The sequence below is a fragment of the Nicotiana tomentosiformis genome, chromosome 7, assembly GCF_000390325.3.
Source record: "Nicotiana tomentosiformis chromosome 7, ASM39032v3, whole genome shotgun sequence".
NCBI classification, from domain to species: Eukaryota; Viridiplantae; Streptophyta; class Magnoliopsida; order Solanales; family Solanaceae; genus Nicotiana; species Nicotiana tomentosiformis.
Window position 1 is genome coordinate 54,785,740 of NC_090818.1, and position 16,586 is coordinate 54,802,325.

The following is a 16,586-nucleotide window of genomic DNA, read 5'->3' on the forward strand; positions in this document are numbered from 1 at the left end:
ATTCATAGGCCGACAAACAAGCGTCATTAGTTCATAGGTTCTCTTACGTTTAAACCATTCATTGACATTTGGGCTTGGTGAGTTAAATACTTGAGACGAAAGCAATTTTGGCCCATACCAAAAGGAATTCCACTGGGTATAGAAAGAGATATAGACTAAATATATTTATGAAGGTGAGCAATGGAACTTAGCTCAATGAATCTACCTTTCCTTGAGTTGAACCATACCAAAATTCAAGTTTATTACAAGTAACTCCAAATTCAAAATAGACTACATTAACGCTAAAACACAAATCTTCACTGTTTGGCAAAATCCAAATGCACAAGATAACGTCATTTCTTTCTGAGCCCTCTTAAATGGCGTCATATTCAGATGTGATCATCATTGATAAATATCCTACCAAAAAGCATTGCCAATTTGAATAATCATCATGCACAAAGCTGTTTTACATTCTGGGCAATTTTCTAGTCCATTTGGCTATTTAGCTGCAAGCTATACTACTGCTCCTATCAGGTTTTGATTTACAGAATCTTTGAGAAGAACAGCATCATATACGCAAATACAAATCACTTATATTCGCCATTCCTTGATGTCTTACAACCATTTTCTCCAACTGGCTGACCTTTTGTCACCAGACAAGAATCTAGGAAGACTAAGAAGGCTATTAACCCTTGTAACTCCCTCAAGGGCCGACCATTCCTCATCTTGTGCAGTTGAAAGGCACTCAGCTAGGCTTCTCTTAGACTGGCCAAGACCCTTATCAGCAAGCTGTTCTTCCACTGACTCGTCAACAGGAACTATCTCACTGGAATCTTTTGTAGTACCTGAATGTTCAAGAACAGCAATATGAGAGGCTGAAACAGTATCAATAATATCTGCACTTTCAGCGTTGCCATCTGTAACAATTGTCTCCATTTGCACGTCAGGAGGTTTTGTCAAATCATATTGCGTCTCTGTCACTATGACATCAGGTGCAGATACACCATCCAGGAAAAGGCATACTACAGCACAGTCATCACTCTTTGATGTGGGGTACTTCAGCCTCCAAGCTCTTGTCGCGCAGTCAACAAGAGCTCGGGCAGCTGTAGCGCGACTTGGGGCTGAGGCAACAATATCCACAGCTTCCTTATTAGAAAGGACATCCCATACCTATACATCGCACGAAAATTTATCATCGTGAGACAGTCATAGTGTTAACAAATGGAAACTGAAAAAGGAAAGTCATAAAGTGAAATTTAGTGTGTGTTCCCGCAAGACGAAATAGGATTTTCTTTTTTGGCAAGGAAATAATGTTAGGTGAAAAAGTACCCCATCGGTTGCTAGAACAACAAACTCATCCCTATCAGTGATGCGGTGGTAATACACATCAGGGACAGAGATTAAACCAAAATCCTTGAGACAAAAATCACCAAATGCTCTGGCCATTGCCAAACCAGGAGAGTCACTGTTTGGCAACCAGACACGTGCAACCTCTGGCTCATCTTGCAATGCGAAAACTCTGCCTTTGCATTTCTGTATCCTAGCAGCTTCTCCTACAAGACAAAAAACTTCTAATTCAAACAATTGAAAAACAAAATCTGAGAGAGAGAGAGAGAGAGAGAGAGAGAGAGAGACTTGGAAGATTAGGCTTCAAATCCACTGTCAACTGTACGGCCATTAAATAGTTGTCTTTATCTCTAGTTGCCAATACTGCTCTTGAGTCACCAACATTACCAACTATTATGTCCTGGCCCTGGAAGAAATCACAGAAAGATCAGGTAAAATGCTTTTGAGACGCTTAAGCAGTTAAAAAGAGCTAGCAACCAAATATATGGCAGAATCATGTGCAACCCTCCCACTCAAGCTTAATAATTTTCTAAAACTAGTATGTTTAACCATCATAACAAGTCAAGCAAGCAGTATTCATCAATCAAAATCCACATGACCGGTCAAAAGAGTTGGCATGCACCTAACAACAGAGACGTTGATCGAGAAAGCCTCACAAATGCAAATTTCTCAATGTATCAGGAATTAAACCATTGAAGAAGTCATAAAAGGAAAGAGAGACTTGTCTAATTCTAACAGCATGTGAGGTATGCAACTGTATTTCGAAGTTCACAATAATATTTTTAAACAACCCCAACTGAACATGAACAAATTACAGCATAGATGTATGAATTTTCAAAATATTGGTCCCAAAACATGATTTCGGCAATAGCTAATGTACTTTGGATGACCGACAAAATAAGGAGCCAGGTCAGACACAACTTATTGTGCGGTCATCTTATAGGTGCATGCCACTTTTAGACGGTATACCAATATGATGAGAATTTAGAGTAAGAAGATATCTTGCTAAATTCAGTTTAACTATAGGAAGAAGACAAATATTGTAGACAGAACATCCAGTTGAAAGAGAGAGCAGTCAGTAGAGAACATTTTGTCAAGGTCTCCATCTACCTAGGTATGTAACAAAAGTTTATTGCTGATATTTGAATGGATAGGTAGAAACAGTAAATAAACAACTGTATCATATTTTCATGTTTGATGTAACCCATGTAGTAGTACAGTCAAGGACATCAAAATGTGAAAATCCTTCTGTTAAAGAAATGGACATTGAGCGAAACTCAACTCCACAAGCTAGCTCATGAGATGAGGATTGCCTAAGTCCATATAACGAGACCACTCATCCCCTTCATTGTCGATGTGGGACTCAATACCCCTTCTCACGCCCAGGACTGGATATCTAGAGCGTGGACAATTATGGGAGCCCAATATCAGAAACTTGGGATAGATCCTGCTCTGATACAATGTTAAAGAAATGGACACTGGACCTAACTCAACCCCAAAAGCTAGCTCATGAGGTGAGGATTACCCAAGTCCATATAAAGAGACCACCCGTCCCTTCATTGTTGATATGGGACTCAACGCCTTCAAAAACAAGGACAATGAATAGTTAATAGGCAATGACTGGGAATTTAGAAATAGTCCACTAATTTGCTTCTATAATTACTGCATACCCACCATTCATAAGTACCTGATTTCTTTGAAAGGTTAGGAAAATCAACCTCGCTGTAAAAATAGCTTAACAACTTAAAATTATACCATTATTCAAATCAATTGCAAACAAAACCAACATACCTACCCATATCAAAATTTTACAAGTGTTTAATTGGAATAAAGTACCTATGATTCACTACGGATCAATGGCACCTCTATTCATCCTTTTCACGTGTCTGCTTATCCATGTCACCGTCCTTACCTCTCTACCCCTAATTGTATTGTCTCTTCTTGTCTCTGCTCCTACTCACAGTCAAGATACCCCTATGAGAGCTATGGATGAACAATCTATCATTGCTCTTTTTATATAAGAAACAATTGGACATTAACAACAATTTCCATGTGAGGTAACAAAAAAGAAGTGGAGGAAGGTGATGCTTCATGGTTTGAGGAGCCTCTTGCAGTAGTTTTAGGAGCTAAAGAATGGAGAGGCAGAGAATAGAAGTACGAAAAGAGAAAACAGAAAAACCAATGAAGGATGATGGAGATGCAAAAGACCGTGAGACAGGGAAGGTAAGAAGAAATTATGGGAAAAGAGGGTTAGGTGGGTTTTGCCAACCTATTTTAGGCCTGCACTGAACAAAGCATCAAACAAGGACATTAAAAATGAAGTACAGAATTTTGAGCACCACAAAATACTAGTAGTCTAGTACCACAGGAAAATTGCATGTGTGTTCATTTAATGGAATACACAGGATGGAATTTTCCTGTTTTAAGCTCATAATTCGGCAAGTGAAGTTCTTCCATCTACAAATAAAGGGCAATATAGTGTTCCAACAAATACACTTAGAGCCTGTTTGGAAAGCCACCTAGGAATTGGATTTGGGTGTAATTACACAGTTTGACACGTTTGTCTGGCCAAGTAATTACCTGGTCAATGTGGAATGGGATGTAATTGAGAGGGTGTAGTTACACTCTACTTCTCAAAGGGAAGATGAGAATTTGTGGTAATTACACTGTGTGATTACAAGGTAATGTAACATTTTTAGTTTTTTTAGGTGTTTTTTTTTTCAAATGAGAATTGGTGATAATTACACTGTATGATTACAAGGTAATATAACTTCTTTATGTTTTTAAGTTTTTCTTTTTCGAAGTATATTAAGTACTATTCTTTTTATAATATTTTTTTTTTCATTTTTCTTATTCTCATTTTTAACCGTAAAAATGTTCCTCATGATATGCTTTCATATAATTTTGCAACTTCTCATATTTTGCTTCTTTCTTTTCTATTTTCTTTGTTTTTTTCTAGTTGTTAAATACAAATTCGTATTTTACTAGCTTTGTTTTCTATTCATTAGCACAATTATTAAGAAAAAAAACTTTTTAAACTCATATTTATCTTTTTGTTTTAAAAAGTGTAACAAATCATAAATTTCATATTTACTCATATGAGTTGGTAAAAATTTTAAATTCATAATTGAAACTTTTATTAATTATTTTAAGTTAAGATATTATTTATTTGAAAGATAGTCAAGATACCGATAAAAAATGATAGTATTAGTTACTAATTTATAATTATTTGATACTTGAATAATTTAAATATATAGTTTAAATACCTGATTATAAATAATATCTAGCACATTATATATATATATATATATATATTGAAGAAAATAATGTTTCGTCGAAAGTCGACAAGTTGGGAATGTTATAACATGTACTTTTGGGGTGAGACTAGGGTGCTTAACATGATAAGGAGGTTATGTTATGAGTTATGTTAGTCGTATGACAGTCATGTGCTATGTTTTGAAGTCAAGCGAGTTGTGGAACAAAAGTCGATGAAAGTCATCACAAGTTACGTTCATAAGTTTTACTGAAATTTGGGTCAAATGTAACTATGATTTTCTTCCAATATACTTAGAGTTACGAGGTGTTCCACCCATCCAAATGAAGATCTATGAGTATATTTTCTAACGCATTAAACCGTTTGTCAATACGACATCAGAGTAGAGAGATATATGCGTTTTTGCGAGACTGCGCAAGCTGCTAGGTCAAGTAGGTGTGTCACCTACTTGTTTAAATGAGAGTCCGAAAAAGGGCCAGTTCGGGTCGTCCAAAGAGACCTTTTAAAGGCCTATTTCGTTCATATAATACACTAAGTGTGCACAATAACCAGACCTAAACCCCTGCAAACATCCTCCCAAAAATTACACACAAACCCTAATTGAATTTCTCTCCTTTTCAAGTTCTAGTTGGAGGAAAAACCTTGAGTTTGAAGAACCAAGATAGGAGCTGAGTTATTCAACAAATAAGGTAAGTTTACTGCTCTCTTTCGTCCATTTTTTCTACTGTAGATGTATGGAAAGTCGTTCTATAATTGCAAGAACTCACGGGACGATATATATATATATATATATATATATATATATATGTGTGTGTGTGTGTGTGTGTGTGTGTGTGTATTTACCACACATTAAGTAGTTAGTAAAAAAATTAAATCGTTATTGCAATTTTTATTAATTAATTTAAGTAATAATATTATTTATTTGAAAGATACTTGATACTTTTAAGATATTATTTATCAATTCATAATTATTTAATATATATATTTAATATATTTCAATAGGTTAATCTGAAAACAAGTTTATTTAACAATATAATCATACTTGTCCAACCAAACATGACAGTGAGATTTACACTGTAATTACGTTCCGGCAAACAAACAGGTCATTATAATTACCATACTATGTAATTACCAGGGTGTGTAATTATACAGCCAGGTAATTACACATGACTTTCCAAACAAACGCTTATAGTTCTAACCTTACACTTAACAGATTAAAGGGGTGGCCAAGGGTAGGCTGAATCTTGATTCTGGAGGATCATCACTACGTGTCTCGTGGGAACAAGGAGAAGGTGGATGTTACAGGAAGGTAGCACCTTGCGAACAGAAAGTTGGAGTACTTATGTTTTACGACAGTACTTCATATGAGTTCATTTATGGAACTATCTATTGTTTGGAGCTCGTCTACCAAGGTCCTTTTTTGGGTTTGTGGGGTTGGCAGGAAGAGGATTGACGAAACTGCAGAATGACACCGTCCAAGTTGTGATTGTCGGAAACTGTACAATAAACTGAGGTTTTGAGGGTCTAAGGTGCAAATGTTTCAGATGAGAGACTAACAGAGCACATCATCATCGCTGAAAATTTCAACAATTTTTTCTTTAAATATTGATAAATTTTTCATTTTAGTGGACAGTCATATAGCCTTGTTAGCCCAAACTTGGCACTTTTCTTTCTTAACTTCATCCATTCCAGTAGAACCACATTATGCACAACAAAGTGGCCATGCGAATTGATGAGCTACTCTCCAAAGTAGTGCTAACAATGAACAAGAAGGTACAGGTGGCCCACAAAGTGACAAAGCGACCCAAAGACTAAAAGCATGTAGGAGAACAATTTAAGAGTGCTGATTAAGGAGAGCATTATTCTAGAGTATTTTTGCCAGCAACTATGCCAATAGTCCTTATCGGCATACTTAAAGCTGTGTAGATACTCCAAATGGCAGAGTGATCTAGATAGACTAATAGGTTATCCAGGCTAATAGCTACCAGAGGATCCTTGCCTCTACAACTGATGCCCTTCCTAGAAGGTGAGCAGTTGTAGAGCTTGAAACTGGTATTATTTTTGTCTGATCCTGTCTCTAGAGTCCAATGAGCAGGTGTGCTTGTAAATAATTATACTTGGTTGAATAAAATTCTCCATTTAACCAACAAAAAAAAAAAATTGTGTAGAGTTTACACAGGAATCAAAATATTTTGACTTGAAACACTCCATATAGCAAACTTTGGCTTACTACAGAATACAAAAGATCCTACCACAAATAACAATGATTTTCTTCTTTTGGCACAAGCAAATAAGCAAAAACTTAGACGTTGATAATAATGGTAAAGTTTATTTCTGGATAAGTAATGAAACATAGACCCATTTTTCCAGAAGAAGTTATAGCTAACAGAAAAGCACTAGTATAAGTATTACCTGCATTACCAAGGAAACAGCAGTTGACCCACTACAGAAACAATCAATTGACGGATGTAACTTGAGTTCCTTATCCATTGATCTGAAAGCTTTTAATAGTGACCTCTTAAGGGGAAGATGTATTTCTGGGAACTTTTCGTTGCTCTCAGCTTCCACAGCTTCAATCAAATCATCATCCAAGACATCATCAAGATGTGAACCTCTATTAGCATTTCCATTCTCAGAAGCATTACGTTGATCTCCAACGGACTTAACCTCCCACTCTGAATGCAGCAGAAGTGGAAGGGTATCTCGAACTTTCCTTGCCACCATATGGCCATACGGACCATGTCCATCAAATACTCCACAAAAGGTTGTAGCACTTCGCGAACAAAAATTCTATTGTAGAAACATTCCAACCAAGTCATAAACTGACCCAAATAGATTAGAACAAATTAATTCTTCGTTTGACAAGTTATGTATTTAATCAAAATGCAACATACACTAACTACACTTTCCAACAATCAAAACTTTTTATGCAAAAAATGACATAGTTAATTAGATGAAAGAAGTCTCGCAGACAACAGCTAAATCACCAGAAAACTTAGGGAAAAGGTCTGCTAGAATAGAACTGAAGGAGCAAGATTCCATTTTGTATTAGATCAACAACAGATAAGTCATTTTCTTCCTAAAGAGCAATAGATAAGTCGTTTTGCTTAGACAGCTACCATAATTGATGGATGAGAGGATCATACATATGACTGTGCATAATAAAATTCATTTAATGCATTCAATATTAAGATGATTCACCATAATTAAACTTGCACTGGCCATCAACCTACCCCAACCCTCCCCATTTATCTGGCCATGGAACTGACTATGTGTAGATAAATTAAAAGGTTCACTTTTTTAGATTTCTAAACTCTCATATGCCCAAAGTGATTGAGGAATTGGTTACTTCAGACAGAGAGACATTCAATGCAAAGACAAAACAGGAAAAAAAAAAAAAAAAAAACACGCTCTCCCTCTCTCTCTTACACACACACAAAAACGCAAAGGAAGAGAAAGAGAGAAGTGAGGACCTCCCAAACGATCATGGCATCCTGATTGGTTCCTTTCTTTCCTTGCTGAGTATGCAAGCAAGCAACTGAGGTTGCGCCATTTGCTAAAAGCCGTCCAGGAATATGATGCAGCGCCCGGTCTGCACCTCCTCCTCCACCAACCCCGCCACTTAACTTGCTTAAAAATGTGCCGAAATCGCCACTGTAGCTGCTCTTTCTCAACTTGGAATCAGTCTTTCCGCTTTCACTCTTATTGTCCCATAACCCATCACTGCTCTTGCTTTTACTTGAGGAATAGCAAATCCCCATTCCCGTTCAAATTTTTGTGATTCTTTCTCTCTGGAGCAATTGATCAAACACTTAAACGATCCACCTGAGGTTCAGTACTTTACTGCTCAAACAATTATAAAGTTGCTTGCTGCCGTAGATTCCTCCGATTCACAAATAAAAATGAAAATTTACTAACAAATAAAGTAATTTAGAAGAATTGAGTGCTAAAAAAAACCGATTAATTAGAAGATACTGAAATAGATGGATCCAAGGAAGCTTTTAATCATGTTTTGGTGAAAATTGAACCTCAAAACCCTAGTGATGAGAAAAAGATTGCAGAAAGTAACAGAAGAATCCAGATAAGAAATACTTATAATAGATTGTAGTAATAATCAGGTGAGGGAGGATGAGTAGATGTGGAGTTTATGAGTTACTATTTGTTATAATTCTATTTTGTAGTACTGTGAATTAGTGCAATTAATTAATTAACGTAGGTGGTGTGCGGTGACGGGTACACTGTGTTTGAATTGAATTGAATGCACACTGCAATTTGACTGTTGTCCGTCGGCTCTCCCCAAGTCCCACGCGGCCACGCCATTTCCTTTCTGGCCAATAAGGTCAAATTACCAAATCCTCCCACTTGCTTCGACAAATTGTCGGAACCTTCTTTCACGTGACGCTTTTACCTCCTATACTTTGTAAAACTTAGATTAGCCGCTCCCACCTTATTAGCCATACAACATTTTTGGCCGCCGATGTACAAGGTAAAGTACGATTCGGTTGGATTTAGTAGCTTCAATTCCCATAGTTAGCGGGTTTCCAAGCTTATAAAATTCAAAAATCTAAAACCACCTCTATGTAATTCTCAGAACTAAACTTTAGATAGTCATTGACCATGAAAAAGTCAAGAAAAGGACACAAATTTATTCTTTTCTCCTCCTAAAAAATTGTAATCTATATTCGTTACTTTAATTTTTTTGTGTACTTTGTCTTAAAAGACATAACCAAAGCGGAGTTTGACTATAATACTAGTAGTAGTTTCACATATCGGAAGCATGCTATGTATTCGTTGACTTTCAGATATCTTCGAGTATAACGTTAATTTCTATATTTATTTTTGTCGCAGAAGATCGTGGGTTAACTAGTACACAATTACACACAAAGTAAATAGAGAGAAAAAATCAACATAAGGATTTAACGAGGTTCGGCTAAGCCTAATCCTTAGGGCAGAAGCAGGGAGAGTTTTCCACTATCAATGAGAAGAAAAGCACAATACAATCTATAAAATCCCCAACTACAATCCCTATAGGAGAAATGTTTCCCAATTTGATAAGGACTATAGGTTTTCAGGACAACGAGTTTTTCAAAACCTATAGGTATTATGAATTTCTTAAAAATATAAGGAAATAATTCAAACCACAAAATAACAATTTTGTAGCTAGAGTTTTACTTTTAATTATATTTGAGTTGATTCTTCCTTTTTATGTAGGGATTTATCTAAATGTTAACCATAATATTGTTAGTCTATCCACTTATTTGACATGACAATTATTTGTATAGCATGATCGCAACAAATGAGTGGTAAGATTTTAATGCAATCTCAATCAACTAGCTAAAGATAGTAAAGGGAAGGTGAAACTTTGGGTGGGGGGGGGGGGGGGTTGGGGGTGAGGGGACCAATATTGAAGCCAACATAGTGGGACATCCAATTAATTACTCCATTAGAAGCATCTACGATCTACCATCATGACCTTGGACAAATTTCATTTTTAAAATACAATATAGTCATTATCGGTCTTGATCCTCTTGGAAAATGAAGGTGAAGCCTTTCTAACACGTGTGCCGTTCCCAAATCTTTAGAAGCCCCGAAACAAACGAAGGATAGTAATATAATATGGTAGGTGACTTCAGGAGTTATTTATATTTTAAATACCACTTGTAGACTAGTAGGAACTAGTAAGCAGGCTGGAATATAGTTTCGAAGCTTATGTCTTGGTATTTAAATACTAGGATTTGATTTTGAGTAGTAATTTGATAAATGATGAAAAATACATGATTTTGGGTATAGCTTCATATCATTTTGTATGTGAATTGTGGGATATTATATGTTTATAAATATAAAATATGCTCATTACATGTTTATTGTGTGTAGGAATGAGTCTGGATGAAAGTTGGTGAAAATCGGATGATATGATGTAAAAAGAAGTTGAGAGGTAAGAGCTGGGAGCGTGCCATAATTGGTGCATTGCATGAAAGTAGGCATGAAATGGCCTAGAGAATGAACAAAAAAAATAGTGTAGTATGGAGATTGGCACTGGACCTGGCACGCGAAAGAACAATGAAGAAAAAAATAGTTGGGAGCGTGCTAGGGGTCGCGCGGTGCACCAACCCTAGCACGCGACTCAACTTCTCCTAGCCGAAATAGGAGAGCTCAAGGCGGCCCCATAATAACCCTAAATATAAATACTGTAACACCCCGAAAAATTTCGAAGTACTTAAGTATAAAGCCCCGTAAAAATTTGCAAAAGAAAATAATGTTTCGTGATGCCGAATTGCTTTTACAGCTTGTCGTGACTCGGACTTTTTGGGTTGAACAATGCACCGGAAAGTAAAGAAAATTTTTTGGCGAAAAAGTGCATTTCTGCGATCCGTTATACGACCGCAGAATCACTCTGCAGACTGCATAATGGCCGCAAAGTGAGGCAGTTAATTATGTCAGTTGGAAGCAATTATGCGATCGACTATACGACCGCATAACTGTTATGCGGTGCACTATGCGACCGCATAACAGTTATGCGGACCGCATAGTGACCGCAGACTCAGGTAGATTTTTGGTCATTTCGGACACCAATTATGCGATCGATATGCGGTCCACATAACCATTATGCGGTCGCATATGCGACCACATAACCTGTTCTGGAGCTTCATTTTTGAATTTTTAAAAACCGACCCTACTTCGTTAAATATACATTTTGGGCTATTTTTGAGATATAATCTGACATTTTAGAGTGAGAGAGAGTGCCCTAGAGTGAGAAGGTGTTCTTCAATAATTGTTCTTCAATTCTTGCTTAAGTTTTGAAAGATTAAGAAGGCAAGCTCACAAGGTCTTCATCCTAGAGGTAAGATTCTACACCCTAAACTCTAATTTCAAAATCATCTGAAAATGGGTAATTAGCAAGATAATTTTTGGACATGAGAGTTGATTATTTTACATGCATGTGATATCAAGGGGTGTAGGAAGATTGTTGAACTAAGCATGGTAAAGATTGGGTTGTGGGATGATGGAATCCTCCATAAAGGACCTTGAAACCTTGTGCACACCTAGTGTTTGATAAAATACTCAAATGAGCTAGAACCATGATCATCTTCCTAATTTTGATTCAATTTGTTATATTTATAAAATAGATTGAAGTTGCTAAAAATTGCAGAACGTTTTAGAGTTTAAGGAAGCTCAATTGAGGTATGTTGGCTAAACTTTTCTCTTAGAATTGAATCCCATGATATTCATGTAAATTATGTTAAGTCCTGAGTGATTCATTATGAAATTGGCTATTCCGAGTAAGATTGGGTTGAAAGATATATGTTCAACAAGCATCACAAATGATCTATTCATGTTATGTTACCAATTGAGGATGTGTTAAAATATGGGTTGTGCATTAATAATGTTTTGACTTTAAGTCAAGTTCAAATGAAGGCTATTATGCCAAATTTTATGAAATATATCTATGTGAATTAGACTCTAAATTGCTCACATGTGTACTACACACTTTGATTTGAATTGTGTTTGTTGTTGATGATGAGGATGATATTTGAAATTGATAAAGTGAGCATGAAATACTGAATATGGCCAGCGTGCCAAGAATGATCTTATAATTATGGCCACTAGTGCCAATGAAATGAAAAGATGTGAAAGTATTATGAAATGCGATGATTGATATAAAAAGGTCGATATCTTAAATAAGACAGCCTAGCCGATCGGGTCATGATCGGACACCATGTCGTACACATGGTGGTGATTGTGCTGAAAATTGTAATTGAAATTGTGATTGTGGTCGATGTCCCTAATGGATAGAGATCGGGTCGTGATCGGACTCCGTGTTAAAGACGGTGGTATTGATATTGAGAGTAATTGTGATTGATGTCTCTAATGAGATAGCCTAGCCGATCGAGTCGTGATCGGACTCCGTACTGAGAATATGGTGGTACTGGTATTGTGGACAATGGTATATCGATACTAAAAATCTTCCAATGTGAGATATGAAAATTAATTTGAACACTGTCTTGATCCTAAATTGAGGTTTGATATTAATTAAGGCTTTCATTGATATTATGATAATCTTGTTTGTATTATTTATCATTCTATTGAGAAGGTGTTTAGTTATACATACTAGTGCTATTCGACAGTACTAACGTCCCTTTTGTCGGGGGCGCCGCATTTTTCAACGGATGCAGGTGGTTCCACAGCAGGAGATATTGGTTAGTGATAGCAGTGCACCTTCTTCCCAGCTGACTTGGTGAGCCCCAGTTCATTCTGGGGTCATGAATCTTTTGTACTTTGTATATTCTGTTTGAGGTATAGTCGGGGCCTTGTTGCCGGCATCATAGTGAGCCGTGAAAAAGTGCGAGCTGGCGTAATTCGAAAGAATATGACTAGTACATTATTGTAGTTGCTCGAGAGAGAATTACGATAGGTCGAATGCTCATGGTCAGTAGAGAATACTGTCAAATTGTAGGAAATGTAGCAGGAAGAATTCCTACAATTGGGGAAATCATAACTCTAGGCCTCCTTCATTTTATTTCCAAGCCTTAGTATCTTTAGTTCTTAATTTACTTTTTAAATTTGTTAGTTAATTAGTTGAATATAAGAATCTTAATATTTATAACTTAGAAATTTATTCGAGCTTGTATTCTTAGTGATATTGAGCAGTTATAGCGAAACCTTAGTTCTCTGTAGGATTCGACTCCGGACTCTTAGACCGAATTATATTTGCAGCGACCGCTTATCCTTTTTAGGATTAGAGTTGGGCGTGACCATTATTGTTTTGTATTTTGAGAGTCTTATTTTCAAAAATATATTTGGACCAGAATACTTGGAGTGTAAGTTTAGTGGTGCAACTCAGGTAGTGGACGAAGGCGTGAGGCTTGAATCGCAAGTCATACCTAGGAGATAAAGTTTCAAATACTTTGGGCTAATTATACAAGGGAATGTAGAGATCGACGAGGATGTTACACTTCGTATTGGGGCAGGGTAGATAAAATGAAGGCTCGCTTGCAGTATTTTGTGTGATAAGAATGTGCCACCAAAATTTTAAGGTAAGTTCTACAGAGCGGTGGTCAGACCGACTATGTTGTATGGGGCGGAGTGTTGGCCAGTCAAGGACTCACATATCCAAAATATGAAGGTGGCTGAAATTAGGATGTTGAGATGGATGTGCAGACATACCAGGTTAGATAGAATTAGAAATAAAGTTATTCGGGACAAGGTGGGTGTAGCTCCTGTGGAGAACAAGATGTGGGAGGCGAGACTTAGATGGTTCGGGCATGTGAAGAGGAGATGCACCGATGCACCGATGAGGAGGTGTGAGAGGTTGGCCCTGGAGGGCCTAAGGAAAGGTAGAGACAGGCCAAAGAAGTATTGGAGAGATGTGATTAGGCAAGATATGGCGTTGGTCCAACTTACTTTTGACATGACCATGTATAGGAAGATGCGGAGGTTAAAAATTAAGGTAGAAGGATAGGACAGGTAGCCGAGCATTGTCCTTATCGGTAATAGTAGCTTTAGTACGTGATTTAGTGTTATTTGTGTATTCTCGTATCCATTGACTTCTGTGATTACTTGCTATTGCTTCCGCGTCGGCTTTCTGATTACAGTACCAAGTGTATTTAGCTTTATATTTTTGCTATGCTTGTTGTTGTTGCCCTTCCTTTTACTTATCCTAAGCCGAGGGTCTTCCGGAAATATTCTATTTGACTTCTTGAAGATAGGAGTAAGGTATGCGTACACACTTCCCTCCCTACATTCTATTTATGTGATTACACTAAATTTGTTATTGTTATTATATGTTTGGACCGGAAAACTTCGTGGTTGTTTCGCAAACAATATCTTGTTTTATTATTCGCGAAATGGATATGATTCATGGGATTCCCATTTGGCTTATAAACAATATTTTGTTTTATTTAAACAATTTGCTATCTAACACAAATGTAGTGCTAATAGCTTTGATTTGTTTTTACAATGTAGATGGAATAATGTACAAAGTAGTTGAAGTATAGGTAAAGGGCGGAGTTGTTGGTGGAAGAGAATCCGATGCTACACAATTCTCGTGTGCCCCTCTTGATTTTCTCTTCTCTGATTATGTTGGGATACATCTAGTTTTTACTTTGCAGGCATATCGATTAGTTCGTCGAACATCTTACTACAATCCACAAACACGTGTCGGATAAAACCTATTTGCCGAAATTGGAGTAGATTAGCTCTTGCGGGGTGTTGTAGCTAAGATTCTAACATACATCTTATTTTTAATTAATTTCTTTGATGAATAAGCTTGCACTATCTTGAATGATATTATTATAATCTGAAAACATGTCCTTTGAATGTGATATTTTCAAGTATCTATAAAGTATTTTTTATTAAAATAAATGATTTAGGAGTAGTACGTTTTACACAAGTTCTAAGAATGTATGTTGTAAACAAATAAATTTTCTTAAAAGAAGATAGAAATAAAGATCTAATTAATACCAAAAATTAGGTAATCTAAACCCACCCATTATTTTCTAGTACTTAGTATAGAACTAACAGAAAATGTGCAAAATAAATGTAAGACAACTTTGGGCGGTGCTTGATGATAAAGTTGTGAGTAAGCCATGGTTTCTTTTATTTTTCTTTTGACAGAAATCCATTCGTCGAATGGATTAATTAATTGTCACTTTAAGACAACTAGTCTCCTCGTGCCTCTTTCAGTCTGATGTCAATGTTAACCGACCACCAATCTGCCCACCAACAAATTCATAAATTAGATTGATACCCAATCGAGGAACAGACAGCTACATTTACACCTAATTTAGCTGCGGAGTTTATCCATTTCCGTGGAAATATATGAACCCGTGATAATTTTAAGGGTTTTTTTGGTTCAGAATAATTAATAACACGGTGAATCTTTTAATGGGGTTGTTAATGCAATTAGTGATGTATTTTATCTTGATGGATAAACAGTCGGTTGATTGAGGACTTTGTCGTCTCTGTAGTTTCAGTTCATGTATTGCTAATATTTGTATTTTTATTTCAGTTTTACTCTATAAAACTAATACGTAGATTTTCACATAATCTATGCAACTACTCTATTATTTACAACAACAAAAAAACAAAAAGAAGCAAAATTACAATCAAACAAAGTACAAGTTATGTCGAATTTAATAAGAAAATTAATTCTCCCTATTCAAACAACCGAATAAAGTACATACAAATTATGCTGAATTTGATGAGGGGATTAATTCTCTTTTTATTTGACAACCAAGCTGCTCCTATCTTTAAGTATCATAGGGCCCATTTCATTTGAGTCTCTTATCTTATCTTTTGACGGATCAAGTTCAAATCGGGTCAACTATATTATGCTTATGCTGTTATTGCACAAAGATTGTTTTAGAAAAAAATGTATTTCTTTTTTCAGACACGTTTTATTTTATGTTGTTCTTGAAAAGAAATACACGTCTTAGAACTAATCTATCATATAATATTGACTTAGTTTTTTAGTGAAACTCTATTGAGGAAATAGGAGCAGAACAAAGTCTGCAAGAACGGAAATCCTAGCTCTCGATGATCGTGGCCTAAAAAAGCTTTCTCTTCCTCACTCTCTGAATCACACTGCTCAACCTCTTTTCACGAATATCTTTTCCACAAAAACTAATGCTCCATCTTATAGAGACACTCTTAATTCTCAAAATTCTATTGGGATTTACGCTGCTTCTGATACAGAGAAGTTTCCTACTGTTTAGTCAAAAAATAATTTTTTTGGTCAAAAGTAAATATTGAAATAAATCGGGTTTCTAATAACTAAGTTTACTTCACTTTTTCAAATATTAAAAAATAAAAAGTAATAAAAAGCGAATATTCAATAAACAAAGGAATGAAAATCTTATTGATTGTTGTAACTTTCTTCCAAGAATTAAAAATAAGAATCTTCAATCAAGCAGAGGAGTAAGAAATAAAGACTTACCGCATATATTTGAGAATTCATTGATGATCGTACAAAGTATGGTAAGAAGAG

The 16,586-nt window shown here is 36.0% G+C and overlaps 1 protein-coding gene across 2 annotated transcripts; it reads right to left on the reverse strand.

The window, feature by feature from the left end:
• Window positions 1-394: 394 nt before the first annotated feature.
• Window positions 395-8,934, reverse strand: LOC104110296 (probable protein phosphatase 2C 66). Of its 2 annotated transcripts, none has more exons than XM_009619760.4 (5): window positions 8,074-8,934; window positions 7,013-7,390; window positions 1,615-1,732; window positions 1,309-1,532; window positions 395-1,149 (listed from the first exon to the last, which is right to left on the reverse strand). In XM_009619760.4, the coding sequence occupies exons 1-5, from the start codon at window positions 8,359-8,361 to the stop codon at window positions 595-597; spliced, it is 1,563 nt and encodes a 520-aa protein (XP_009618055.1). In that variant the 5' UTR covers window positions 8,362-8,934; the 3' UTR covers window positions 395-594. The 2 variants fall into 2 exon arrangements, with proteins under 2 accessions (XP_009618055.1, XP_070037657.1); XM_070181556.1 differs by having other exon boundaries at window positions 7,013-7,422; window positions 8,074-8,211.
• Window positions 8,935-16,586: the final 7,652 nt, after the last annotated feature.